General features: G+C 36.8%; 1 protein-coding gene across 2 annotated transcripts; it reads right to left on the bottom strand.

Annotated features, from left to right (window-relative positions):
• Window positions 1-4,163: 4,163 nt before the first annotated feature.
• Window positions 4,164-25,808, bottom strand: Ifi44 (interferon induced protein 44). 2 transcript variants are annotated; one of them, XM_070007378.1, is made up of 9 exons: window positions 25,714-25,808; window positions 24,382-24,848; window positions 20,704-20,751; window positions 20,216-20,252; window positions 19,672-19,867; window positions 19,242-19,388; window positions 12,069-12,240; window positions 10,695-10,795; window positions 4,164-7,179 (listed from the first exon to the last, which is right to left on the bottom strand). In XM_070007378.1, exons 2-9 carry the CDS (start codon window positions 24,836-24,838, stop codon window positions 7,000-7,002), a joined length of 1,338 nt encoding a protein of 445 aa, XP_069863479.1. In that variant the 5' UTR covers window positions 24,839-24,848; window positions 25,714-25,808; the 3' UTR covers window positions 4,164-6,999. The 2 variants fall into 2 exon arrangements, with proteins under 2 accessions (XP_069863479.1, XP_069863480.1); XM_070007379.1 differs by lacking the exon at window positions 20,704-20,751.
• Window positions 25,809-26,540: the final 732 nt, after the last annotated feature.

The following is a 26,540-nucleotide window of genomic DNA, read 5'->3' as shown; positions in this document are numbered from 1 at the left end:
GATATATAAGACATTATGCCAAAAACGAACTGGGGGCTGGAGGGGGTGGCAGGGATGGGAAGGGGAAACAATGGAGAAGGCAATAATGCTTGATAAGAAATATATTCATTACCTTGCTCATGTAATTGTAACCCCTCTGTATGGTATTTTCACAGTAAAAAAAAAAATCTTATTAATAATAAAAAGGCAAGGTTTTAAAATTTCAGACTGAAACATAAAAAAGACTTAGAAGGAACAAAACTTTCTCCTCCCCTTTTGAAGTTGAATAATAGACACAGATATACCTCAGACATACATAAAAAACAATGATTTGCTATTAAAGGATCACTTTTTTAAAAAAAAATTTTTTTGGGGGGGTCCGGTCGTGGGGCTTAAACTCTGGGCCTGGGCGCTGTCCCTTAGCTCTTCAGCTCAAGGCTAGCGCTCTACCACTTGAGCCACAGCACCACTTCTGGCTTTTTTCTTTTTGCTTATGTAGTGCTGAGGAATTGAACCCAGGGTCTCATGCATGCAAGGCAAGCGCTCTACCACTGAGCCACCTTCCCAGCCCTAAAAAAAAAATCTCTAACCATTGACAAAAAGCATATCTAACTTTCATGGTACTGGTAATTTTTTTTCAGAACACCACTTTTGTCGTAGTAATAAGGAACTCCACACATCAAAGCACTAAAATTAATATTAAGTCTGTGAGGTTGTCTAGTCAAAGCAATGACCAAAACTGGGACAAGGAGGGAAATGTGGTGAGCTTGTTATGACTGTCCTGAGTTGTCCCACACAAGGGAAATGGGAAGACAGGAGAGGGGAGAATGAGAAAGAAAAGGAAAATTAAATACTTTTTTAAATATTGTAAAAAAAAAAAAAAAAAAGCCTGGTTCCAGTGGCTCACACCTCTAATCCTAGCTACTCAGGAGGCAGATCATGGTTCAAAGCCAGCCTGAGCAGGAAGGTCCATGAACCACTACAAAACCAGAAGTGGCGCTGTGGCTCAAGTGGTAGAGCGCTAGCCTTGAGCTGAATTGCTGAGGGACAGAGCCCGGGCCCAGAGTTCAAGCTCTATGACCTCATTAAAAAAAAATAAAATAAAATAAAATAAAAGAGGGAAAAAAGCATGTTGGTCAGTGAGTTATTCATTGGGCTGAAGCTACAGTTGTAGATATATTTAAGTGTGTTTCTGTGTTGTGACATAATCCTGTCACTATTTACTTATTATTTATTATTTGCTTATATATTTATGTTCTGTTTATTTATAGTTTTATAGATGCTATTGGTTCCATCTCTCTGGATAACCATACTGAAGTCAATGTCTAGTCAAAGTCACCAAAACAAATTAATGACAATTCTCTATAAACAAAGAAAGCATTGGCAAGAAATAGGGATACATTGTCATTTTTTGTAGTAATTTGCCATGGTAAACAACTCAAGCTTCTGTACAATAATATGAAAGCTGGAGATAGTGGCAATTGAAGCACAATGTTTCTTGTCTTTGAAAATGCCATTCATGTGTAAGTGTCTTCAAAACTTCATTATCCCCAAATCTTGTAATTGGTAACCACATATACAAAAAGCAAAAGTACTCATTTTGTTTTTATTTGTCACTATAAGCCCTAAATTATGGTTATATTTATGTTTATATTCCTATTGATGATGTGTCTGTTAAAATACGATACATTCATGTTAAAGTGTAAATATATATGAAAAATAAGTTCAATAAAAAGCCAGAATTGAGTACTAAAACACAGAATGGCATTTCGACATATTTTCACTTAATCAATGCAAAGGGAAAATTATATTCAATTTAAATGTTGTCTGTTTAATAGTTAATGCAAGCCAATGGATTAAATTTTGGGTTGTGATTTTTTTCTTAATGGCAATGTGAAGCCTTAGCAGTTTTTGTTCAAACTTCAGAATTCCATTCTCAACTTCTCTAGCTACAGCAGTGACCACTAGAGGTCAGACATTGTCAAGGTATTTAGAAAGTTTCTGCTACTTTAAAATTCATAGGCACTTGTGGTTATATTTTCTTTAGGAGTGAAATCCTTGACACTTTACCAAAAACTCAACTTTCAGTCTTTCACTTAGGAGCTACTTTTTTCTTAATTGCAATAAAATTCAATAGATAGTACAAGAACAAAGTAAGTTGTTAGTTTGTTATCATAGACTGGCAATACCCACAATCAGATTTGAGTATTTTTGTTTCTTAGTGTAGTTACTTATAATGTAGATAGGTAGAGTGTCTAATTTATTTTACAAAATACCTGTAAATTAACTACTGTCAGCCTCTGCAGGATGGGGAAATCATAGCCCTTTCAAAGATCAGAAGTTATAAAGCAGAATAGACCTAAATTTGTCTAATTCTAAACTTGGGTAAGTTATTACACAAGGTTATTTTTCTATAATTTTATATATTTTATAGATTTTCTATTTTTATATTTTTCTATAATTATGAAATATACAGTACATGCATGCAATGGATCCATACACCTATGATTTTAAAATAATTGTAATTCATATCACCACTTGGCCCTATTCAAAACAATTGTAGCCCTGCCAGAAGGGCTTTTTCCACCCTGTCCCCCAAGAAAACTACGATTTTCATTTCAGTGATTATTGTTCCCATTGGTTAGAACTTGGTGAGATTTTTATGAGTCTATTCATAGTGTGTTGATTCATTCACATCTTTCTTCTTTTTGTCAATGTTACATTTGTATGATTTATCTAAACTGTGGTATATAATTATAACTCTTTGGTGTTCAATGCTCTATGAAACAAATTTTCCTAAATAATATACCACAATTCTTCATATATTCTTTAATTGATAAGTGTGAGGGTTAATCACACTTTTACATGATCACAAAGATTTGTGCACATATATAACACATATATTTTGATATGGATATTAAAAAGTATCCCTAACATAAATGATTGAGTCCATATTTATTGTATCTGCAGTGTTACTGGAATCAGTACAAATACCAGGAAATAGGTGCACACATAAAAAAAATTGTGGTAAATCCATAAAATGTAACTATATTCAACAATGAAAAGGAAAGAATGGCTGATAGATGTAACAATAGCACTAAACCTGAGTGCTAAGAAAACTAGACAACCAAGAATGTAGGCTGCACGGTTCCATTTGTACCAGTTCAAAAAGCATAAACTAATTTAGAGTGAGAGAATGAAGACGTGGTCATCTGAGAGCTAGAATACTAGGAGGAACAGAGAAAATTATTCCAAGGACATCAGACACCTTGCAGAGAGATGAAGGTATTGTTAACCTGACTGTCAACATAGTTCTACAGATAGGCATAATCATATCCTCAGAATGCTTCAAATGGCAGTTACATAATGTGCAGTTTATAATGTTATTTAAATATTAATAAAGAAATAAGAGGATGTATTTTTGTTTGGTCCATCATGGGGCTTGAACTCTGGGCCTAGGCACTGTCCCTGAGCTCTTTGGCTCAAGGCTACTATTGTACCACTTGAGCCACAGCATCACTTTTGGTTTGCATTAATTGGAGATAAGAATCTCACAGACTTTTCTGCCCTGGCTGGCTTTGAACAGTGATTCTCAAACTCCTGAGTAGCTAGGACCACAGGCATGAGCCACCAGTGCCCGGCTATGTAATTGTTTTCATCTGGATTTTTAATGCTAGGGTATATTTTTCCCTATTAATAAACATTTGGATTTCCTATTCTGAAGAGAGATTTCTTAACTTACTTCTCCATTTGTTTTTATAATTCAGTTTTCTTCCAGACTTTCAAGATTCGTTATGCATCCTTTCATTCGTTCTTCGTCAGTCATGCGTGTTGCCAACATATTTTACTTTATCTGTCTGCATTGTCTCAACGTTAACATATAAATTAATAGTTATGTATTCAAATTTTTATTCTTTTTCGTAGCTATCTTTTGTGTTTCGCTTTAAAAACATGATTTGGAAAAAGATTTTTTTATCCCCTATATAAAAAGGTATATTTCTAACTTATCCCCTACAAATCTTAGCATGTAGATATTTAGTACACCTGGAATTGACTTGTATGCAGTGTGAAGAAGGGTTTATTTATTTATTTTATTCAGTTAGCATTCTTGTTTCAATCATACAGCTTAACTTTGTTGTGATCAGACTCAAGACCTCCGAAAGATCACCAGAGACCACAACCAATGCAAACAGAAAAAGAGTAGTTTATTCACAAGCTCTAGCTTGGTCCTCCACATACTCGGCAACCAGTGACGCTAAGAGGCCCTGAGCATAAAGTCAGCACAGCTTTTAGAGCATTAAACAAGTTTAGGGGATTTCCACACAAGCAGTTACATGATTGGTTGATATTTACAGAAATTGTACCATAGGTCCATGTTTAACGGTTCGAGCCCTGCAAAACCACACTCTCCTGTCTCCAGGACATCTGGCACTCGGGCAGTTTGTCTATTTTCTTTTCTTTTTTAATATATTTTTTATTGTGAAAATACCATACAGAGGGGTTAGAATTACATGGGCAAGGTAATGAGTACATTTCTTATCAAGTATTGTTGCCTCCTCCTTTGTTTCCCCTTACCGTCCCTACCAAAGTTGTAAAGTTCGTTTTTGGACATAACCTCTTGTACATCTCATTGTTGCAATGGGTCCACCTGTATCCCGATTTAAACAAGTTGTTTTTTCCCCTCTCCTCCACAATTATAGCAACATCAAATACAGTGAAAACAAGGGTTTTACAGTAAAATACAGGAGTGTCATCCTAAACTGTTTGTTTGTTTGTTTGGTGTGTGTGTGTGTGTGTGTGTGTGTGTGTGTGTGTGTGTGTGTGTGTGTGTGTGTGTGTGTGTGTGTTGTCTGCCGTGGGACCTGAACTCTGGGCCTGGGCTCTGTCCCTAAAGCTCAAGGCTAGTGTTCTAGCACTTGAGCTACAGTACCACTTCCGGCTTTTTCTGCTTATGTGGTGCTGAGGAACCAAACCGAGAGCCTCATGCATGCAAGGCAAGCGCTCTACCACTGAGCCACCTTCCCAGCCCCCCTAAACTTGTTTGTAAGTGCATTCGAAAAATAAAGTTGTGAGCTGATGCCACGGTCCAGCTGCAGCACAAGCAGGGACTCCCAAGGGGCAAGGGATGATGAAGGAGGATGAGAGAAGGCTGATGATACAACTTTGTTTATTTGAGCAAAAGCCTGTCATAGATCATCAGAATAAGATATAATGCTGAAGTCAGGCACCAGTGGCTCACACATGTAATCCTAGCTACTCAAGAGGCTAAGATGTGAAGATCAAGATTCAAAGCTGGCCTGGTCAAAAAGTCGGGAGACTCATCTCCAACTAACCACACACAAAAAAGCTGGAAGTGGAGTTGTGGTTCAAGTGGTAGAGCACTAGCCTTGGGCACAAAAGTTCATAGACAGTGCCTAGGCCTGGAGTTCAAGCCATATATATATATATCAAAGCTATGTGTAAATTTCATATTTTTATAAATCTAACCATAATTTCTCCTTAATTGACTTCATTTAGATTTGCCTTCTGCTCTTTTTGGCGAGTACCTCCTTAAGAGCTGTGTGTTAATTCTATCTAGGAACTAATCATCTGGAAACATGAGCTCCATCTGAGAGTTCCACCTTTAAAGAATCAATAAAACAAGTAATTTTAATTAAAAAATAACTAATGTGAATATTCCTCTTCTTTCTTGTTATTACTCCTACTTGATGTACTAAATAAAGTGTTTTGGTAAAGAAAAAAGTCTTTCTCATTATCCCACACCCATATACCAAAACTTTATAATGATTTTTTCTATGTTATATTGACATATCAAACCAGCCAGCCTTTCATGTATTTATCATCACTGGTCTTTAATTGACAGGTATTTTAATTGCCCATTATTATTATTTAGAGTGGGTAGAAGTAGAGAAAATGTGTGTGTGTGTGTGTGTGTGTGTTGCCCTGATTCACAGTCAACTTAAACTTAGGTTTCATAAGAAGAAACTTTATTTTCCCAGATATAGAATGTAAATCCAAGAAAAATGATTCCTCACAATTAATTTAAAATTTGCCTCTCCTGATTATTGAAAATACTATACTGTTATATAGAGATAAAGAAATAAATGCAGCCCATTTGGCCTCAGCAACTGATCTCCATTTTCTCTACTCTTAGTCTCACTTTTCTGTGATCAGATAGAAATATTAATAGGTAGAAAATACACATTTATTTTCTTCTTCAACATACTTTCAAAGAAAAACAAAAAAAAATTTTTACAGTTGATTTTCTAGAGAAAACAACCAAAGGTAAAAGGAATGTTGGGTCACTGAAGATCCAAATCCCTCCTGAGTTTACATGCATGTGCACTATGAAGAAGAAAAGAAAATGACAGAAGAGGAAAATGGCAGCCAGTACAGCCATGTAAGTACTATGAAACTTTCTCAGCAATATGACAATAACAGAGAATTTCCCAAGAACTACCATAATATATAATATATTAACACCCTCTGTGATCTTTAATTCTAACAATGAAGTAGATACTGTGTGCCGGTTGATAATAGGAAACACACATAGACCAGTTTCTGAACCAATAGGTATAAAAGCTCCAGGCTTTACCTAGCACTGACTGCACTGCAGAAATACAAATATGAAGGGAAGTGCAAAAAGTCAACTAATAAAGGCAGAAGCATATAATTACAATGTATTACATGTGATAAGAACAAGTGTTGATCCCATTCAGTTGTAGGTCCCAAAGAAAGAAGCATATTCTCATGAGAAAAGAGGCTGAAAATAAAGCATGCGATTCTTTTTCAGAAATGGGAATGACAGACTGACATGATCATTTCCAGATTTTCTCCTTAAAACAGGGAGAAATGAACTGGTGCTGATCTTCTAAGGATGTGTGGAGTGGCAGAAACAGAAAGGAAGGAAATGTGAGGAGAAAAATCTATCTAGCCAGTGAATTAAAGAGCAAGACTAACCACACAGCAAAACCACACAGACCCACAGGGGAACTGGCCAAGTAACACACCCTACAAGCTTTAACATGTTTCCTTCAAAGGCTGGTCCTCCAGGTAGTCATCCGCAGTCCACAGCATTTGCTGCAGGGCAGAGAGGATCAGAACATCCTTTACCGGATCCAGCTCCCACTCTGAGACATAATTACTAACCACCAAGATGTCAGAGAGTGCAAATCCAAGCTTTTTGTGGACTTCCTGTAGCTGTAAAACAGAAATTAAAAGCCAGAAATCTCAAAATAGCAAAAAATATTTCATGTCAGTATGAATGATAACAACAAAAGTAAAGCAGAATAGCTCAATACCCATGTATATATGACCATATAAGATGATGCTAAGTGAAATGAACTCCAAGACACGAACACAAGAGATTTTTCTTTGTTGTTGTTGTTGTTTTTAATGTACTATATGATTTCTTTTTTCTTTTTCGTGTGTTTTTTCCCCATGGTTTATCCCCTGTTGTCCCTGTATTTGATTTTGGTACTCTGGGTATTGTATATATATGTTTATATCTGACTTACAAAAGCTAGAGGAACAATAAAATAGTGAGACAAAGCACAAAGGGGGAACCAATGCAACAGCAATACTCACAAGACAATATGTTGGAAATGATCTGTACAACTGGGGGGGAGGGGTTTGGAGAAAGGGAAAGTGGGAGAAAAATGAGAGGGGGTAACAAGTTTGACAAAAAATGTACTCACTACCTTACTTATGTAACAGTAACCCCTCTGTACATCACCTTGACAATATTGTCAAGAGCTTGTCAATAATTTTTCCTGCTGGTAAAGAAATGGTGTTTTGACCCCATGAACTAATTTTTTGAAAAAATTCATGCATCTAGTTTTAATATCACTATTCATTTGTATTTAGAATACACATAATGAGTTCAACATGAGTTAGAAACAAAAGGCAACTAAGGTTCTCCAGAAATTATTATGAAATGGAGGCATTTTAATATAGTTACATTGGAGTCCACAATTTTCCTGTTTTGCAAGTTATTCTTGGGATCACTGGATTTCATTAAAATAATTTAACATTTAATTTTTCTTTTGTTGTGTGTGTGTATGGGTGTTGCAAGTATCAGAGATTGAACTCAGAGCCTTGAATTCTTATATTCTTGCTTGGCATTTTCACTGTTTTCTGCTTAATTGAAGATTAAATCTCAAGGCCTTTGCTTCAACCCCAAATCCTCAGACCTCAGCCTCCTGAATTTCTAGAATTACAGGCATAAGCCACATGTGCCTGGCTTACTGTTTAATTCTCGGTAAGATTAGTTTATCTCTGAAGTCAGACCAAAGAAAAATCAATAGGGTTCACAGTACAGCTGTGTCATTTTTTAACATTATAAATGGACAGATCCTGTGTGCTTTGATTTTCTCATCTGTAATATACAATAAAAACAGTTTCCATCTCATAGGATTCTTATTAGGATTAAGTAAGAAAATCTAGCACATAGTTAGTGGTCAGTAACTAGTAACTAGTGTTATATTCTTACAACTGGTGTTCCCACCTCAACAACCCTTGCCTCCCACCTATTCTGCCTGCAATGGCAAACAGATCAATAGCTGGGGAACTTTATACAAAAATATTTGTTTCCCTACAATGCACACATTCAATAGTGTCATGTCATAAACTGCTCTTTCTCATTTTATCTCCCCCAACACAGATGCAGCCCTCCACTAAACTGAGCAGCTCCATGATTCTGAGTGATGCTCATGTGCTGATGGTGGCCGTCTGGCAGGAAACATTTCCCTTTCTTCACTTCCTGAAACCCTACTCCTTGGAAGCCCTGTGACACCATACCTCCCTTGCAAAACCTTTCCAGTGACATTCTCCTCCTCTACACTTGGAATGCACTTTGTGTTTCATCATTTCTTGACATTTCTTCACTTAATCATGTTTCTAACTTCCTTTTTCAACCTTTTCTCATCCCATTTCCCCACCTCTTACCCCCACCTATAAAAGTAAATATTTCTTAGAGCTGGAGAATTGTTTTCATTATGCACCTATCTAGAAACTAGCATAATGGCTTGTTCATAAAGGTAATCATAAATATGGTAATGCAGTTAGAATCAAATAGCAGTGGATAGTGTAAGAACCTGAGGGGCATTCCCACCCACACTGAGCACGCCAGTCCTCTAGGGACAGGGCATCAAAGGTGGCTTGGGGGGGGGGGGCAGGCCACTGGAGAGGGAGAGGGAAAGGGGGGAAAGGGAGCAGAGGGAGAGGATGGAGAGGGAGAGGGGGAGGGAGGAGAAAGGGAGGGAAAGGGAAAGAGGGAGTAGTAGAGGGGGGAGAGGGAGAAGGTGGATAGGGAGAGTCTGTGAGAGGGGGAGGAAGAGGGGAAGAGAGAGCAGTAGAGGGGGGAAAGGGTGAGAGAGAAGGGGAGAGAGGGAAGAAAGAGTGGGGAGGAAGAGAGAGGAGAGGGAGAGGGAGACTGAAGAGATATGTGGCAGAGACACACCTTGCCTACCTGAGGGGAGACCCAGGCATACAGAGAGGCCCTGGGCAGAGAGAACAAGAGAGGCCCGGGCCAGTGCAGAGGCCCACACAGGGCTGAGAGGCCTACACAGAGCCAAGAGGCAAGAAAAGGACTGCAGAGGGACAAGAGGCTTTCACAGAGTTGAGAAGTCTGTGGAAAGGCCTGTGGAGAGCAGAGAGGCCTGTGAAAGGTAGAAAGGCCTGTGAAGAGCCAAGAGGCCTGTGGAGATTGGAGAGGCCTACAGAGACCAGAGAGGCCTGCAGAGAGCCTAGAGGTCTGCTCAGAGGCCTGTGAAGAGTGGAGAGGCCTGCAGAGATCAGAGAGACCTGTGGAAAGGTAGAGAGGCCTGTGGAGATCAGAGAGGCCTGCAGAGAGTGGAGAAGCCTGTAGGAAGAAGGAAGAAGGAAAATGGAAAAAAACTTGTCCCCTTGGAGGTTGCGGCTGCTCCTATTTCTGAAGCAACCTAGGACAGGGTTGCAGACCAACTAATAAAACTCCTTTGTTCCCCCGGCGCCGGTGGCTCACACTGTAATCCTAGCTACTCAGGAGGCTGAGATCTGAGGATCATGGTTCAAAGCCAGCCCAAGCAGTAAAGTCCATGAGACGCTTATCTCCAATAAACCACTAGAAAACCAGAAGTGGTGCTGTGGCTCAAGTGGTAGAGTGCTCGGTAAGCTGAGGGACAGTGCCCAAGCCTAGAGTTCAAGCCCCATGACCAATAAAAAACATTAAAAAACAACTCCTTTGTCACCTTTAACAATGCCTCCATGAATTTTCTTGCTGGCGGGTTATTAAAATAGAATTATTCACTAGAGTCAGTATAAAAACATTATAGCTGGGTACTGGTGGCCTGTAATACTAGCTACACAGGAGGCTGAGATCTGAGGATCACAGTTCCACAGCCAACCAGGGTAGGAAAGTCTGTGAGACTCTTATCTCCAATTAATCACCTGGAAACCAGAAGTGGCGCTGTGGCTCAAGTAGTAAGTGCGAGCCTTGAGCTGAAGAGCTCAGGGACAGGGCCCAGGCCCAGAGTTCAAGCCCCACAACTGACAAAATAAATAAAAATAGTACATATTATTAGATTTAATTTTTAAAATGAGGAATGCCTTCTAGTTCTTTTGATGTTTCTTAAAATTGCTGAGTGTATATGTTTTCTATTCATGTCCAGTAAATAACATATATTACAGCGTAATAATCCAAAAAAAGTGCCTAAACAAAAAGCACCACCGATTACCTTGAGTTTCACAGGCACACAGCTGTATATATCCATTAAATCTCCTTTTATGATCAGATCCATGCTGTCCACATGGGTGAGCAAAACCACATGCATTGTGCCTACATCAAACAGATAGAGATGGACTTTTACCTTTTCAGAGATCATTATTATTTTTAAGTTAACAAACTATCAGTTATGTATTAGGCATATTTATATAAGGCAATTCAATGGAGCAATTTAGACAAACCCCCCCTACAACCACCCCTCAAAAGAAATATTCCTGGATAATCATAGAATCTAGTATTTCTCTAACAAGTGAAGTCCCCTTCATTGACTTCCCTGTGAAGGAATGTAGCTTGAAATGAATCTACTTCTCTCAGAAGAGCTAACTAAAATTCATGCTACCATTTTATTAATTTATCCTCTCCATGTAGGGGTGTTTGTGGTGAAGATTAGAGAAAAAAAACCAAGGTATGTGATAAAGTAGGCAAGAGAGAGAAAGGATACAAGAATGAGATAGGTCACAGCAGAGCACCACAAATAAACAGCAATTTCAAGGTGTTCATGACCATCTCCTTGCACGCATCCTTTGCAGAATTTTATATTTTAGCAGGCAGATAACTAAATCAACTTTTGCTCCTAACTTAACCAAATTTATGATAAACTGGTTCTTTTCCACTCAAAATAGATAAAAAGCAAGGCAAGTCAAAGTGGGGCACCTTATTAGCTAGCCCCTAATCCTCTTGAACTTGTCCAAACCCTTTTTATTATTTCTCCTTACAAAATACTTACTTTCTTACTTACTTTTCTTACCAAAATATTACTTCTATTTCATAATCCTTTAAGGCCCAAGAAGGTATGTATAAGTTTCAGTCAACAAACGTATATCAGTTGGGGCTGGGAAGGTGGCTCAGTGGTAGAAAGTTTGCCTTGCATGCATGAGGCCCTGGGTTCGATTCCTCAGCATCACATAAGTAAAAAGAAAACAGCCAGAAGTGGCGCTGTGGCTCAAGTGGTAGAGCACTAGCCTTGAGCTGAAGAGTTGAGGGACAGCACCCAGGCTCAGAGTTCAGGCCCCACAAGCGGACCCCCCCAAAAAATAAAAAGAAAGTATGTCAGTTGATTAGGACTATATTACTCTTCAGTTTGCTTAATTCTAAGAAGTTCTCTGAGACATTTAATACTTTTATAAAGTGTTATTAAGAAGTTGAAGCTCAGAGAGATTAAATCACTTGAACAGTTTCACAGCTGCAGAGACTGTAAAGGGATTTGATCATACCAATAAGACACAAAGATTCAAATTTGCAACTGCTTTTTTTCACTCTGCTCCCAAATAATTTTACAATAAAGTCTAATCAATTAACTTCAGAAGCAAAGTGGAATGACACTCACCATGTTTTATCAACTCTCTTTGAATTGTTTTGATCTTTGCCACCATCTCCTGAGAAAGCCCTTCAATAGAGTTAGCATCAAACACAAATGCCACACAATGAATTCTGTCCTTCAGGTTTGGGAAATGAATATAGCTTGGATGGCTTGATGTGATTGGCTTCATGGACTCAAACTGCAACATATACACATACAAAAAAAATGGTTGTTTCATTCATTATATACTGGACACCACACAATGCACAAAACATAAACATCTCTAGAATTAAGAGAAAACATTCTGATGCAAGTAGCTAGCAGTCCTTTCACTTAGTCAGGTAAGGTTTCTCTTCTTTTTCTTTTTATCTTTCTTTCTTTCTTTTCTTTTCTTTTTTTTTTTTTGTCAGTTGTGGGGCTTGAACTCTGTTCCTGAGCTCTTCAGCTCAAGGCTAGTGCTCTACCACTTTGAGCCACAGCATCACTTCCACTTTTCTGGTGGTTAATTGGAGATTAGAGTCTCACAGACTCAACTGCCCAGGCTGGCTTTGAATCTCAATCCTCGGATCTCAGACTCCTGAGTACCTAGGATTACAGGCATGAGCCACTGGTGCCCACCAGTCTGGTAAGTTTTCTGTGATCAAAGGACATGTAATATCAAAGCTTTGAAGAGTAAGATTTCATATCACAAACTGAATTAGCATATAGAAGAAAGTGTTATAAGAAACTAAGTGAGTAAGTATAGAGCATTCAGAAAATAAATCTGAATCATTATGAAGTATGGCAGGAAAATAATGGGTGACATGATGTCTTTACTCTTGAACTACCAACTAACTCATTAGAGATCAGCCCCCACAGATATAGTGGTAAATATAGAAACAATGTATACACAAAGATATTTACTGCAGGACTATTTGTAGGACTAAAAGTCTGATATGTCAATAAAAAAAATTCTTTAATTAAAAAGTAAAACACTTACAGATTTGTGTGTTTTGTTTTATATAACAAAAGGGAAGTAAACCACAAATTTTACCTGGCTACATACAAGAAAAGAGAAGGAATTTATTTGAATCAGGGGGAAAAGACATTTTCTTTGAGTAATCCTTATTTTGTAATTTTTTTTTTTTTTTTTTTTTTTTTTTTTTGCCAGTCATGGGGCCTGAACTCTGGACCTGGGCGCTGTCCCTCAGCTCTTCAGCTCAAAGCTAGCACTCTACCACTTGAGCCACAGCACCACTTCGGCTTTTTCTGCTTATGTGGTGCTGAGGAATCGAACCCAGGGCCTCATGCATGCAAGGCAAGCACTCTACCACTGAGCCACCTTCCCAGCCCCATTATTTTGTATATTTGACAATAGTTATACAAATGATAAATATGAATAAAAACCAAAAGAAATTCAAAGCTAAATTTCTAAGTTAAATGAATTTTGACACTTGGATGAGATAAATATAGATACAAGTTACTCTTGGTTGACCATAAAACACTATAATTTGCATATGCTTATATTTATATATGATGCATTCTACATATAATATGAAAATCTAATAAAATTTTTATGTTGATTCCAATATTGTCTGTGATTACATTAATAATAGCAAATTAGTTATTGTTAGATTGCTCATGGTCATCATAGAGGTTTTATTCTGAAACTACTCTCTGAGTATTAAATGAGATAAGGCTAAAGAGTTATGGTATGATATTCCATCATGTCTGGTGTATTTGAGAATGAAAATCTTTACTTTGGAAGAAAGTATATCATATGTAAGATAGAGATTAAGTAAAAACCACTTGTCCTTTATTTTTATAATGTGTACATAATATGTAATACATTTATATTATACTCTATCAGGTAATCCATGTTTCTTTACTATTTCCCCTGACAACATGGCCTCAAAAAATAGCTAGGAAAGTAGTGATAGCATTTCTAATGCCTCAGACCTGGGCTTCTTGGGGAAATAGTTGATTCAAAATCCTGGACAGGAAAAACATAGTATGAGGCTGGGGTGTCATACTATCTCAGAAAGCAATAGACACAGCAAAACTCGATAGGTATATGACAAAGGACTCAGGATCTTAATTATAGAGGCTCTTACTGGCTCAAATAGTACATCTTTGTTACTATAGTTTTTAATGTATTTATAATGTATTATGTGATTTTTTTTGTTTCTTTAGTAGTTCTTCCCCCATGGTATAACCCCTGTTTTCACATATTTGATTCCAGCATCTTGTATATTCATTTTTCTAATTTGGGGAGGGGAAGGGAAATAACAAAATGCTGAAATAAGGATACATACTGGTTGACCCATTGTAACAATGAGATGTACAAGACACTATGTTGAAAACAAATTTTAAAACTTCAGGGGAAGAAGGGAGGGAGGAGTTGGGGAGGTGAGGAGGGAAGGGATGGTAGGGGAAAAACAAAGGTGGAGGTAACAATGCTGGACAGGAAATGTACTCATTATGTTACTTGTGTAACTATAATCCCTCGGTACAGTATTTTTACAATTAAAAATATATATATTAAAAAAAGAGAAAAAAAGTACATCTGAAAAGTAGGATGAAGAAAAGCCACGAAAGACTAAGTCACATCAAATGTGCCCAAGTTCATAATAATTAACTAAATTCTCAGAAACAATTTCTTATTTTTGAGTTCATTAAATGGACAAAAAACAAGCATATATCCTATCTTTTTTTGTAAAATACATGTACCATTAGATAATCAAACAGTAGAGAAGGGGAAGTTTCTCTTCAAATGTGAAATGAAGAGAGATAATAGAAAAATCATTAATTCACACTCAAATAAATGGATATCAAAATTGAGCACAAATTAATATCAATATTAAAAGAGTGAGATAATGTAAAATTATATACCTCCTCATGGAAGAACACACTATCTTTGAAGTAGAATCTAATTAGGAGTATACCTCGATAGGCAGCTACCAATTTTCAGGCCCAGTAGTTTTAAACTGAGGATTGCAAGGAGTTCAGACTACATAGAAGTCCACCCAACAACCAACCAAATTTCTCTGAAAAAACACTTTAGGAAAAAAATCCAGAACTGAAAAAGATAGCAATGTATAGACAAAAGAGGTTAAATCAGTTAAAGATATTTATTTTTAAGAAAAAGTTAAAAGCTGAATGTTAGCTACATAATTGATAAGATGAAAATAGTGTACATGTTTTTGTGACAAGGATATTATGGCTACACTTGAAGAAATGTAAATACACACATATACATGTACATATACCTCTATGAATTTAGTCATATGCATATAAATATATGAATTATGAATTTAAGAATGTCATGACTTCTCTGACTTAAAGTAATAAAGGAAAGGAGGTAAAATGATATAGATGAATCAACTTTGATTATGAATCAAAATTTTTGAAGCTGAGTATATGGAAATTCATTCATCTATTTGTCTCCATTTAGATAACTGTAAAGCACTTCTAAAAAATGACTTTTTAGGAAGTGGCACTATGGTTCAAGTGGTAGAATGCTAGCCTGGAGCTGAAGAGCTGAGGGACAGAGCTCAGGCGCAGAGTACAAGCCCCACGTCTGACAAAAAAAAAAAAAAAAAAAGAGAAAGAAATTGTAAAAATGACTTTTTAAAAGGGATATTTTTAAATGAACATCATGGCCACAGGATAACTATTAACAAACAGAAGAAGTTGCAAAATATTTACAACTGTAAAAAAGAAACCAAATATCAACATGAAATGTCAATATAATTTAAATTGAAATATTGAAAAACCAAAACATTCAAGCAACAATTAACTTCAATAACAAGAAAACTAACTTCAAAAACTATATGTGTAACCCATAAGCATAGGTAGGAACTTTATGAAGAGTCCCAGACATACAGCAAATAGGAGAGATACTTGAAGGGATTACATCAAAATATAAAGTTTCTGCACAGCAAACAATATAGTAACTAAGCTAGAAAGACTGCCAACAGACTTAGAGAACCTCTTTACCAGCAATACATACAACAAAAGCCCAATTTCCAATGTACACCACAGGTTGACCTATTATAACAATGAGATGTACAAGATGCTATGTCAAAAAATGAACTTTACAATTTAAGTGGGGGGTAAGGGAGGAAGGAGGGGGAATGTAGTTGTGGAGATGAAAGGGAAGGGATGGTAGGGGAAAAACAAAGGAGGAGGCAAAATGCTTGACAAGAAAAGTACTCATTACCTTGCTCATGTGATTGTAACCCCTCTGTACAGTATTTTCACAATAAAAAACTTATTTAAAAAAAAAGAAGTTCAAAAACTTAACACCTCCCCAAACCTAATAAACCAATCAATAAAAGTGAAAAAGAGCTTAAAAGAGACTTCTCAGAACAAGTAGTAAGAATGGCAAATAGACACATAAGGAAATGCATAATATTCCTAGCCATAAAGGAAACGCAAATCAAAACAATTTTGAGATTCCATCTCACCCCAGTTAGATTTGCCACCATCAAGAAATCGAACAACAATAAATGCCAGCGGAGATGAGGAGGAAATGGAAACCTATATAGACTGCTGGTGGAAATGTAAACTAATAAAACCACTCAGGAGGTTTAGGGCTTCCTCACAAAACTAAACCTAGAATTTCCCTACGACCCAGAAATAACATTCTCAAGTGGTCATTACATGTTAGGATACAGTAAAGACACTTGCACATCCATATTCATTGCTGGACTCTTCACAAAAGCCAAGTTATAGAAACAGCCCAGATGCCCTACAATAGATAAGTGGATCACTAAAATGTGGTGGCTATGCACAATGGAATTTTACTCATCCATTAGAAAGAATAAGATTATTTCTAAGTGAGGTAGCCAAAGCTCAGAGAGACAAGTGGAGCATATTTTATCTCCTATGTGGAAACTAGACCTGAAATATAAATGGATATGATAATCTATCCAGGACTCTAGACATTCACACACAAAGTGTCCAACTAAAGGAGAATATCCTGAAGGGAGGAACCCAAAGGTGTGACTTCTCTGAACATTTAACATACTAGTTATTGAAATATATTCCAGGAAATGGAAACATGGGTTTTCTGTTGTCGTTGTTGATAATGGTGGTGGTGGTGGTAGTGGTGTCTGTTTGTGCTTTGGGTTTCTTTTAGGGGGAGCAAAAGGAGGGAGGCAGTAATTGAGAGAAGAAGACTAACAAATGCAATCATGCTATTTAGTATACATTATGCAGAAAATGAACTCTATAACTTGTTGGCAGGTTCAAATTGGAAAACTGCGGGGAAAGTGAAGGAAAGGGTGACCTTGTCCAAAAAAAGTACTCATCTGACATGAAATGGTTGTACTTCTTGTATAACACTTTAATAGTGACAAGAAAATTATGAAAGAATCGAAATTATATGTTTGTACATCTGTGTGTCTGTGTTTGTGTGTGTATGTATGTAAAAACTTCCAAGAAAAGCGAGAATGAGGAACAAGGGACAAGTTTACTTGTTTAGTGACCTCCAGAAATAATTGATTTCTATGATAAAACAATTAATATGGTCATTAAGATGTAGTATAAAGAGAAAAGTGCACCAACAAACAAGGAGAATATATTTTAATGTTGGTATTTAGAAAGGAAAAGGTTCAAAAGTCACTCATTGAAAGATGCTAGCACAACTATTTGATACAATGTAGCTTAGTGATTAAATTCAGATCTATCTGTGTATGAAAATGACTGGAAATTTACCACTACACAGAGACTCAATTTTTTTTTAAATTTCTCCTGTTCTTCCTAGCACAATGACAGAGATGATGTTCTGCACAAGTACCTTGAGAAGATACAGAAGATGACCATGCTACCACAGGCAGGTGGCTAAAACAACCAATATTTATCTTTGCAGCTCTGGAGACTGTAAAGTCTAGCTTTCAGATGATTTGATGTCTCTTGAGGACCCTCTTCCTGCCTTGGAGGCAGACACCCTCTTGCTGTGTCCTCACATGTCAAAAAGAGACCTCTAGGGGCTGGGAAGGTGGCTCAGTGGTAGAGCACTTGCCTTGCATGCATGAGGCCCTGGGTTCGACTCCCCAGCACCACATAAGCAGAAAAAGCCACAAGTGATGCTGTGGCTCAAGTGGTAAGGTGCTTGCCTTGAGCTAAAGAGCTGAGGGACAGCGCCTAGGCCCAGAGTTCAGGCCCCACAACCATCAACAACAACAACAAAAAAGAGAGACTTCTAGGATCCCTTCTTCTAGAGGCACTAATGGCGTCCAGGAGGCTCACAGGGACTGTACCTCACCACCTAGCCACTGCCAAAGGTGTCATCTTTAAATCGCTTTGGGTTTTTTTGTTTGTTTTGTTTTTTATGGTCAAGATGATGTACAGAGGGGTTACAGTTACATACATAAGGTAGTGAGTACATCTTATTGAACTTGTTACCCCCTTCCTCATTTTTCTCCGGCTTCTACATGTAGACTTAGTAGGTATACAAACATCAGCCCAAAGTACACTACACAGCTTGAAAATTCTGAAATTAGTAACTCTAGAAAGCTGTCACTCTAACTCCACACTTCTTGCCTATAGACTTCCTGTTCTATAAGAAAAATGAATTAGGTGTATAGCTGATATCATTTGATTTCTATCTTCTATTGAACAGTCCAAACAAATTGAAGGTAAAATAGAATTCGTACCAGTTATGATAGCTATGATAGAAGAGTGGGGATTTTTTTATTCTTTCTGAGATATACTAGCAAAAGGGAACAAAATAATGTTGATATGAATAATTTAAAAAGATAAATGCAGTTGGGTGCCGGTGGCTCACGCCTGTATTCCTAGCTACTCAGGAGGATGAGACCTGAGGATCACGTTTCAAAGCCAGTCTGGGCAGGAAAGTCTATGAGACTCTTATCTCCAACTAACCACCAGAAAACCAGAAGTGGTGCTGTGATTCAAGAGGTAGAGCATTTGCCTGGAGCTGTAGAGCTCAGGGACAGCACCTAGGCCCAAAGTTCAAGCCCCACAACCAAGAAAAAGAAAAAGAAAGAGGGGGGGAGGGAAGGAAGGAAGGAAGGAAGGAAGGAAGGAAGGAAGGAAGGAAGGAAGGAAGGAAGGAAGGAAGGAAGGAAGGAAGGAAGGAAGGAAGGAAGGAAGGAAGGAAGGAAAAGAAAACTGCAGAGTCTAACATTAGGGACAGCAGGCAAAATAAACATTTTTAAAAATCAATTTTCTTAATGACCAGCCAAGTCTTACCTGGTATCTGTCAGCGGTGTGGCCCTTCAAAATGTTTGGAATGTCATCCATACACAGTCCATCTTTCTCACTCAGCCCCAGTGAATCACATAGCACAAACGGCAGGAATTTACCACAATTCTTATCCTTTATCCAGTATGTCCTATACTGAAAAGAGAAAAAAAAAGGTAACTTTAGAGTATGTTTTTTTGCGGTAAACTGATATTTTAAAAAACTTACTAATGAAGTTAATTAGCAAAAGGCTTTCAGGTACTGTCCAATGAATTTGAAACAAAGAATAAAGGCATCAGAAGTGGCGCTAGGGTTCAAGTAGTAGAGCACTAGCCTTGAGCTGAAGAGCTGAGGGACAGCACCCAGGCCCAGAGTTCAAGCCCCACAACTGACAAAAAAAAATTAAAGAATAAAGGCATAGTAGCATGAACATGCTTACCTTCTTAGATATCCCAGCTGCCTCAGAGCCCACCAAAGCCTTTTGTGTTACATGACCTTGGAAGACAGACTTCACTGAGTTGAAAAAGCTAGATTTCCCAGCTCCAAATGGACCCAGCAGCAGAATTCGACTTTGTGGAACCAGGTCTTCAAAGGGCTTGTAAGTTCTCAAGGCAGACAATAAACTATCTCTGAGACTATTTAAACACATTAAAACATTAGATTTCAACAATTGAATGCAGTCAAATTCATTAATGTATACTCTCTACCTGATAATTATTTGTTCCATTGTAATTCCTTATAGTTGAAAGTGCTGAAAAAATTATCAGCAAAAGAGTCATACAGTCAAATAATTCTTTCCCTTCAAGCATATAACATAGAAATTAATTCCCTCAGTTGTGTTATTTTTAATGTAATATAGGTAGAATTTGGGCTTGTATTTGATCCTGTGATGATTTGAATTATTGATTTTATTAGCATAACCTCTTTTAGAATAAACTGAAAATAAAGAAATAAGTAAAAGAAAGTTAACAACATTGACTTACACAGTGGCCCCTTCTATCTTTCTTTGGTCCAATAAATCTAGGGAAAATAAAAAATCATGGATATTTTAAGTTGAGTGGCTGACTAAATGAATGAGTGACTTCACTAAGAACAAATAACCTTCTCATGCAAACAATTCTAAAGAGTTAAATCAAGTGGAGAAAGATGAAGACAATAAATGTTTTTTCATCCAGTTGAAGTTAAAGGATGGTCTAGTTTCTTTGAAAACATGCTAATAATCTTCTGTCCTAATAAACCAACTAATGATATTTATAAGAGTGTTCAACTTTTTCATGATTGTTGTTAACAAGAATTGTGGTTAAGAATTACAGTAGCGGGGCACTGGTGGCTCACACCTGTAATCCTAGCTACTCAGGAGGCTGAGATCTGAGGATCATGGTTCAAAGCTAGCCCAGGCAGGAAAGTCCATGAGACTCTTATCTCCAATTTACCAGAAAACTGGAAATAGTGCTATGGCTCAAGTACTCACTTTGAGCTGAAGAGCTGAGGGACAGTGCCCAGACCCAAAGTTCAAGCCCTATGACCAACCAAAATAAATAAATAAATAACTTATAGTAAATAAATACAGTTTCATAGAATTTCTGAAGGTATGCCACCCTGGAAAAAATATTAGGAAAGATTGTAGGTAAAGCTTACATCATTTACAGATGCTTATGACACTCAGTTTAACCTAGTACACTACAAGGTATAGATATAGATATTCGCATACATATATCTTATTCATTATATATGTATTCATAAGTATATATATATATATATATATATATATATCCTTCACTATGTAGAGTACATTTAAAAGAAATCAAAAGAATTTTAAAACCCCAAATTTAAATTCCTGCGCATGAATTAAACTGCCCAGCCAGAGGGGAGGAGTTCTCAGCCTCACACTATCCTGTTTTGTTTAAACCATTATTTGACATGTTGATTTCCTGTTCATGAATATCTATCTCTCCAATACCAAAAAGTGGTCCAAAAGAAAAGTAAAAGTACTTTAATTAAGTAAAAATTTCAGATGTATTCAAAGTAGGATGTCTTTAGATGAAGTTAGGCATCGTAATGGGGAAAATGAATCCAACAGCTTCAGTACAACACTGAATTCTGAGCACAAGTGTGTCTTCTGCAATGTATCCTCCTTGGAGCCATACATTTGCCATTACCAAATCTCTGCTATGCCCCCTAGCCTAACTGCTCTCCAGTATGGAAGAAGGAGGTCCATAACTTCACTTAAAATCTATGACTGTTGTTCTTATTTAGGAAGCTCATGTCCAGTTTGGCAAAGTATGCAGACAACCATAGAGAATACCCCAGAACTGTTTCTTTTTGCTCTAGAGAGTTAATTCAGGGCCTCATGCTTGTAGGTAAACACTCTAAAGACTTGAACCACACCCTAATCCTGTTTTTCATTTGTTTTGGGATTAGGTTCTCATGCTTTTGCCAGGGCAACACCTGGACCACATTCTTCCTACCTCTACTTCCTAAGTGACAGGGATTATAGGTATGAACTGCCATGCTTGGCACTTCTCTGAGATTCTTTTTTTTTCAGTTGTAGGACTTGAACTCTAGGCCTGGGTGCTGTTCCTCCACTCTTCAGCTCAAGGCTAGCACTCTACCACTTGAGCCACAGCACTACTTCCAGTTTTCTGGTGGTTTATTGGAGATAAGAGTCTCATGGTCTTTCCTGCCCTGGCTGGCTTTGAACCATGATCCTTAGGTCTCAGCCTTCTGAGTAGCTAGGATTACAGGAGTGAGCCACCAGTGCCCTGCTTCTCTGAGATTCTTGATGGTCACTTTCTTTAAGAGTATTAGTACAACTTGAAAATAGGTAAGATATTTAGTTACTAGAGTCATATTTGTCACTTCAATCCTTGTATTAATTCAATTGCACAGATATAATATTGAATGAAGGAACCAGACTCAAGACAGTATATAATTGGTATGCTTACATAAATATATATATATATATATTTAATATTCAAAAAAAGTAATATGCCAGGCTCACAGTTCGAAGACAGCCCAGGCAGGAAATTCCATGAGACACTTATCTCCAATAAACTACTCAGAAAAAGTCGGAAGTGGTAGAGAGCTAGCTTTGAGCAAAAGAAGCTCAAGGACAGTGTGTAGGGCTAGAATTCAAGCCCCAGGACTGGCAAAATAATAATAATAATAATAATAATTAATGTTTATATGATAAGATAATTGTTTATTTTTGGTAATAAATAGAAATAGTCATGAAGAAATCTACTGAAATAAAAAATATAATGATGATAATCTTCATCTGTCTTGAGATTACAAAAGAGTGTTCACTATGTAAAAGCTTTTGAGTGGTAATGTAGCTATTAAGCATTGTGCTTTACTTCACTAAAACTTTATTTAATTGATCCAGGACGTATAACATCATGATATGCTCATGTTTAACTTCTAGATTTTCAAAAACTGAAAATTTTTAATGAATAGAACAATCAGAAGAGAAATCAAAGTCACTCAGAGGAAAACAAAATATGTAATAAGAAATAAACTTAATTATAGGCTTTTCTCTACACCTTCAATATTGTCCAAATATTAGAATACTCTCCAAAATAAAATGTAGTCAGAGAATGACCCACTCTGCTGGTCATTCACCACAGGCAGTTAGATTGGAACAAATTTTTAAATGTCCAGATATAAAAAACTATTTCATAGAATAAATTGAAGTAGTCGATGCACATAGACTTGTTAGTGATCAGGAATAAACAAAAATAAAAATGATTCCTTATTCATCAATGGCAAATATTCTCACATTTGATGATATCAAAGGTTATCAATAATACTGGGAAACAGACATAACACTACTGGAAATGGTATAGATAATTGAAATTTAAAATAATATCTATTCAAATCTAACTAAGCTACAATTTTACTTTCAGGTAGTCAATACAAATGAGTTTTTATAAACAAATGCCTATATAATGAAACTGTAAGAACACTGAACAGCATGAATACCCTTTAGTAGGAAAGTAAATTCATTTTGGTCTTTTGGTATAGTAGAAAAGTCCAATATAGAAACAAGTTAAATTTACAAAATAGAAAAGAGATTTTTTTTGCCAGCTATACAACAATGTGGCCTAATAACCAGTAATAATAGGAGATCAAGAAAGTAAACCTTCAAAGATTCAAGATCCCAACTAAGAAATGTGCTAAGGAACTAAATACATAATTCCAGAAGAAGAAATAAAAAAGACAATAGACACAAGAAGAAGCACTAAACATCTCCAGCCATAAAGGAAATACAAAACAAAACACTGAGATTCCACCTCACCCCATAAGAATGAGCATCAACAAGAATACAAACAACAGAATCTGGTGCAGATATGGGGGGAAAGAAGCCCTAATATACTGTTGGTGGGAATGTAAATTAAGACAACTACTCTCAAAAGCAGTTTGGAGATTTCTCAAAAAATGAAACATAGAATTACCTTATAATTCAGCAATACAATTCTTGTGCATCTGTCCAAAAAGGCTAAAAATTAGGATGCAATCAATCCACATATATGAATGAATTTTAAAATGTATAAGATAATGGAGTATTATTCAACCCTAAAAAGGGAGGAAGTTCTGCCAGTAGGAACAATATGTAGGATATTATAAATGAATATGCCAAACATAAAAGGGAAAATACTTATAATCTTGTCTACATGAATAATCTGAATCACCAAATTCATAAAAGCCAACATTTAGATGATGGCTTCCAGGGGCTATAAGGAAGAAAGGAGATATGTTAGCCAAAAAAATACCTTCAATTATGCAAAATAAGTCCTGGAGATGTACTGTATAACATAACATTAATTAACAAGATTGAGTTTAACATTTCATCTTGTTAGGAGGTGAGATATTCTGTTAAATATAAACTACAAACACATACTTGTATATGTATATACATATATTCATATACATGCATGTATCTGTAAATAATATATGAATATGTGTATATATATATATGTATTCATTTAATTATAGTTGTACTTTAGCAAACAGTTTGTGCCCTGATTTTAGTGTTGGTCCAACTGTCTAGATGTAAGGCAAGAGAAATTATCACTTTTTTTAAAGCAATACTCAGAAACTATCAAACATTCAAAAAGAATTCTAAGTAGAATTATTTGGTTAAACCTACCTTCACATCGAAAGACTTCACACTCCTCAATGGAAATAGTAGAATTTTCACGTAATCCAAGTTTTTTATTTATATCCTTCTGCAGGATCACCTTTTTATCACTTAGTTGTACAGAGAAGTTTGGATAAGGCATCCCAAAAACTGGGTCAGCCCTGAGCAAGGCAATTGGTTCATATGGTCCTATTTTACATTCTGAAATTTTAGCATTTTGAAGTACAAAAACCGTGCTGAAATCTCTCTTTTCTTCCTGATAACTCTGTTCCATGTATGTTCCAAAAACAAAACACTTATTGTACATCACAGTTAAAGTTGGACCTTGGGTAGAGCATCTTTGCAATAAAGCAGAATTGGAGAATCCATGGACACTAGCCTTATAGAGAAGGCTAAATTGTTTTCCTCCAAAATAATTTTGCAGAGACTTTTCTTCCAGCCAAGTCAAGCATGTTTTCACTTCCATACTTCTCAATCTAGTAGGAAATCCAACAGACATTCCATTAAATATTTTAAAATAGATCTTTTTTCACTTTTATTTTATTTTATTTTATTTTTGTGAACATACTGTACAGAGGGGTTACAATTACATGGGCAGGATAATGCATACATTTCTTATCAAGCATTGCAGCCTCCTCCTTTGTTTACCCTTCACATCCCTTCCCAGCCTCCCCTCCCACCCACCCCCCAATCCCCCCACCACCACCAATGTTGTAAAGCTCGTTTTCCACATGACAACTTGTACTTCTCATTGTTGCAACAGGTCCTTAAACGACTTGTTTTTCCCCATCTCCTCCACAAGTTATACTGCCATCAAATATAGTGAAAGCAGGGGTTATACTGTGGGGAGGGATTTTAAAATAGATCTATGTCCATCAAGCTCCCAGTTATTCTAAATTTCCTCTACAAATCACATGTAATCAATAAACAGAGTGAACAGGCAGCAAGAAAATAAAACTCCAACTAGTCATCTTAAAACACATATGTGTGTGTGTGTGTGTGTAATTTTAGTAAAGAAAAAGAAAATAAGCCAGGCTATGAGAAAGGAGGTAGGTAATTGTAGGAAGAGGTCAAGGACATCAAAAGGCAGAAGGAGTGAATATGGCCCGGGGAAAGTATAGACATATATGGAAATAGAACAGTGAAAAAAAAAAACCTGTTGAAATTGTTTAAGAAAAGAGGGAGAATGAGAGCAAGCTGAGAGAAGTGATTTTGATGTATGTATGCATAAAAATGTCACAATGGATGCCTCCTTCTACAACTAATATATGGTTATAAAACATCTTTCTTTGAAAAAGAAAATTCTCGATGGCTAGTCATTTTAAAAAGCAGGTCACTTACCTGTCCGAAGAATCTTCACAAAAGCTGAAAATTAGCGTTAGTGTCTAATAACTAGGCAGGCTCGAAGTGGGGGAAATGTTCGGGAAGATGGAACTTCTGAGCCTTGGGAAAGGAAAATGAAACTCAGTAAGCCCCGCCCATTAGGCAGGCTGCCAAGTCCTCATGCACTGCCCCAGCAATGACTAATGCGGCTCACTTCAGATAGTACAGGCAGTTTTAAATTGTTCGACGTCCATTCTTCAGTTCTCTGTTACCCACACAGATCCTATATCCTCTATACTTGAGCGGTTTTAGTGAACTTAGTTTACTTGCAGGGCCAGAAAGGAATTTAAGTTCCTGACATCTTGTATATATATTTTTCTAATTTGGAGAGGGAAAGGGAAATAACAAAATGCTGAAATAAGGATACAGGATGACCCATTGTAACAATGAGATGTACAAGACACTGTGTTGAAAACGAACTTTACAACTTTGCCGGGGGAGGGAGGGGGAGAGGAGAGAGGTAGGGGAAAAACAAAAAGGAGGTAACAATGCTTAATAGGAAATGGAATCATTACCTTGCTCCTGTAACTGTAACCCCTCTGTACAGTATCTTTATTATATATATATTTTTTAATAGCTAAGCAAACTAACAATAACAGATGCTGGCAGGGATGTGGCCCAAAGGGAGCGCTAATACATTGTTGGTGGGAATGCAAACTTGTTCAACTATTCTGGAAAGCAATATGGAGGTTCCTTAAAAGACTAAACATAGAGCTTCCCTATGACCCAGCAATCCTATTCCAGGGCATTTATCCAATTGGACATAAACCAGTCCAGCACAACTA

The sequence above is a fragment of the Dipodomys merriami genome, unplaced genomic scaffold (assembly GCF_024711535.1).
Source record: "Dipodomys merriami isolate MVZ:Mamm:240054 unplaced genomic scaffold, mDipMer1.0.p SCAF_7, whole genome shotgun sequence".
NCBI classification, from domain to species: domain Eukaryota; kingdom Metazoa; phylum Chordata; class Mammalia; order Rodentia; family Heteromyidae; genus Dipodomys; species Dipodomys merriami.
Note: the sequence above shows the minus strand (reverse complement) of the source record. Positions and strands in the feature narration are given on the sequence as shown.

Bases quoted from the DNA above. Each gene is read 5' to 3' on its own strand.
- Ifi44 (XM_070007378.1), bottom strand. From the start codon at position 24,838: ATGGAAGTGAAAACATGCTTGACTTGGCTGGAAGAAAAGTCTCTGCAA. The intron at 20,752-24,381 runs GTAGGTTTAACC...GGTTGGTCATAG, and splicing joins TGAAGTCTTTCGATGTGAAG to GGCTTGAACTTTGGGTCTGG. The intron at 10,796-12,068 runs GTGAGTGTCATT...TGTTTGATGTAG, and splicing joins AAGAGAGTTGATAAAACATG to GCACAATGCATGTGGTTTTG.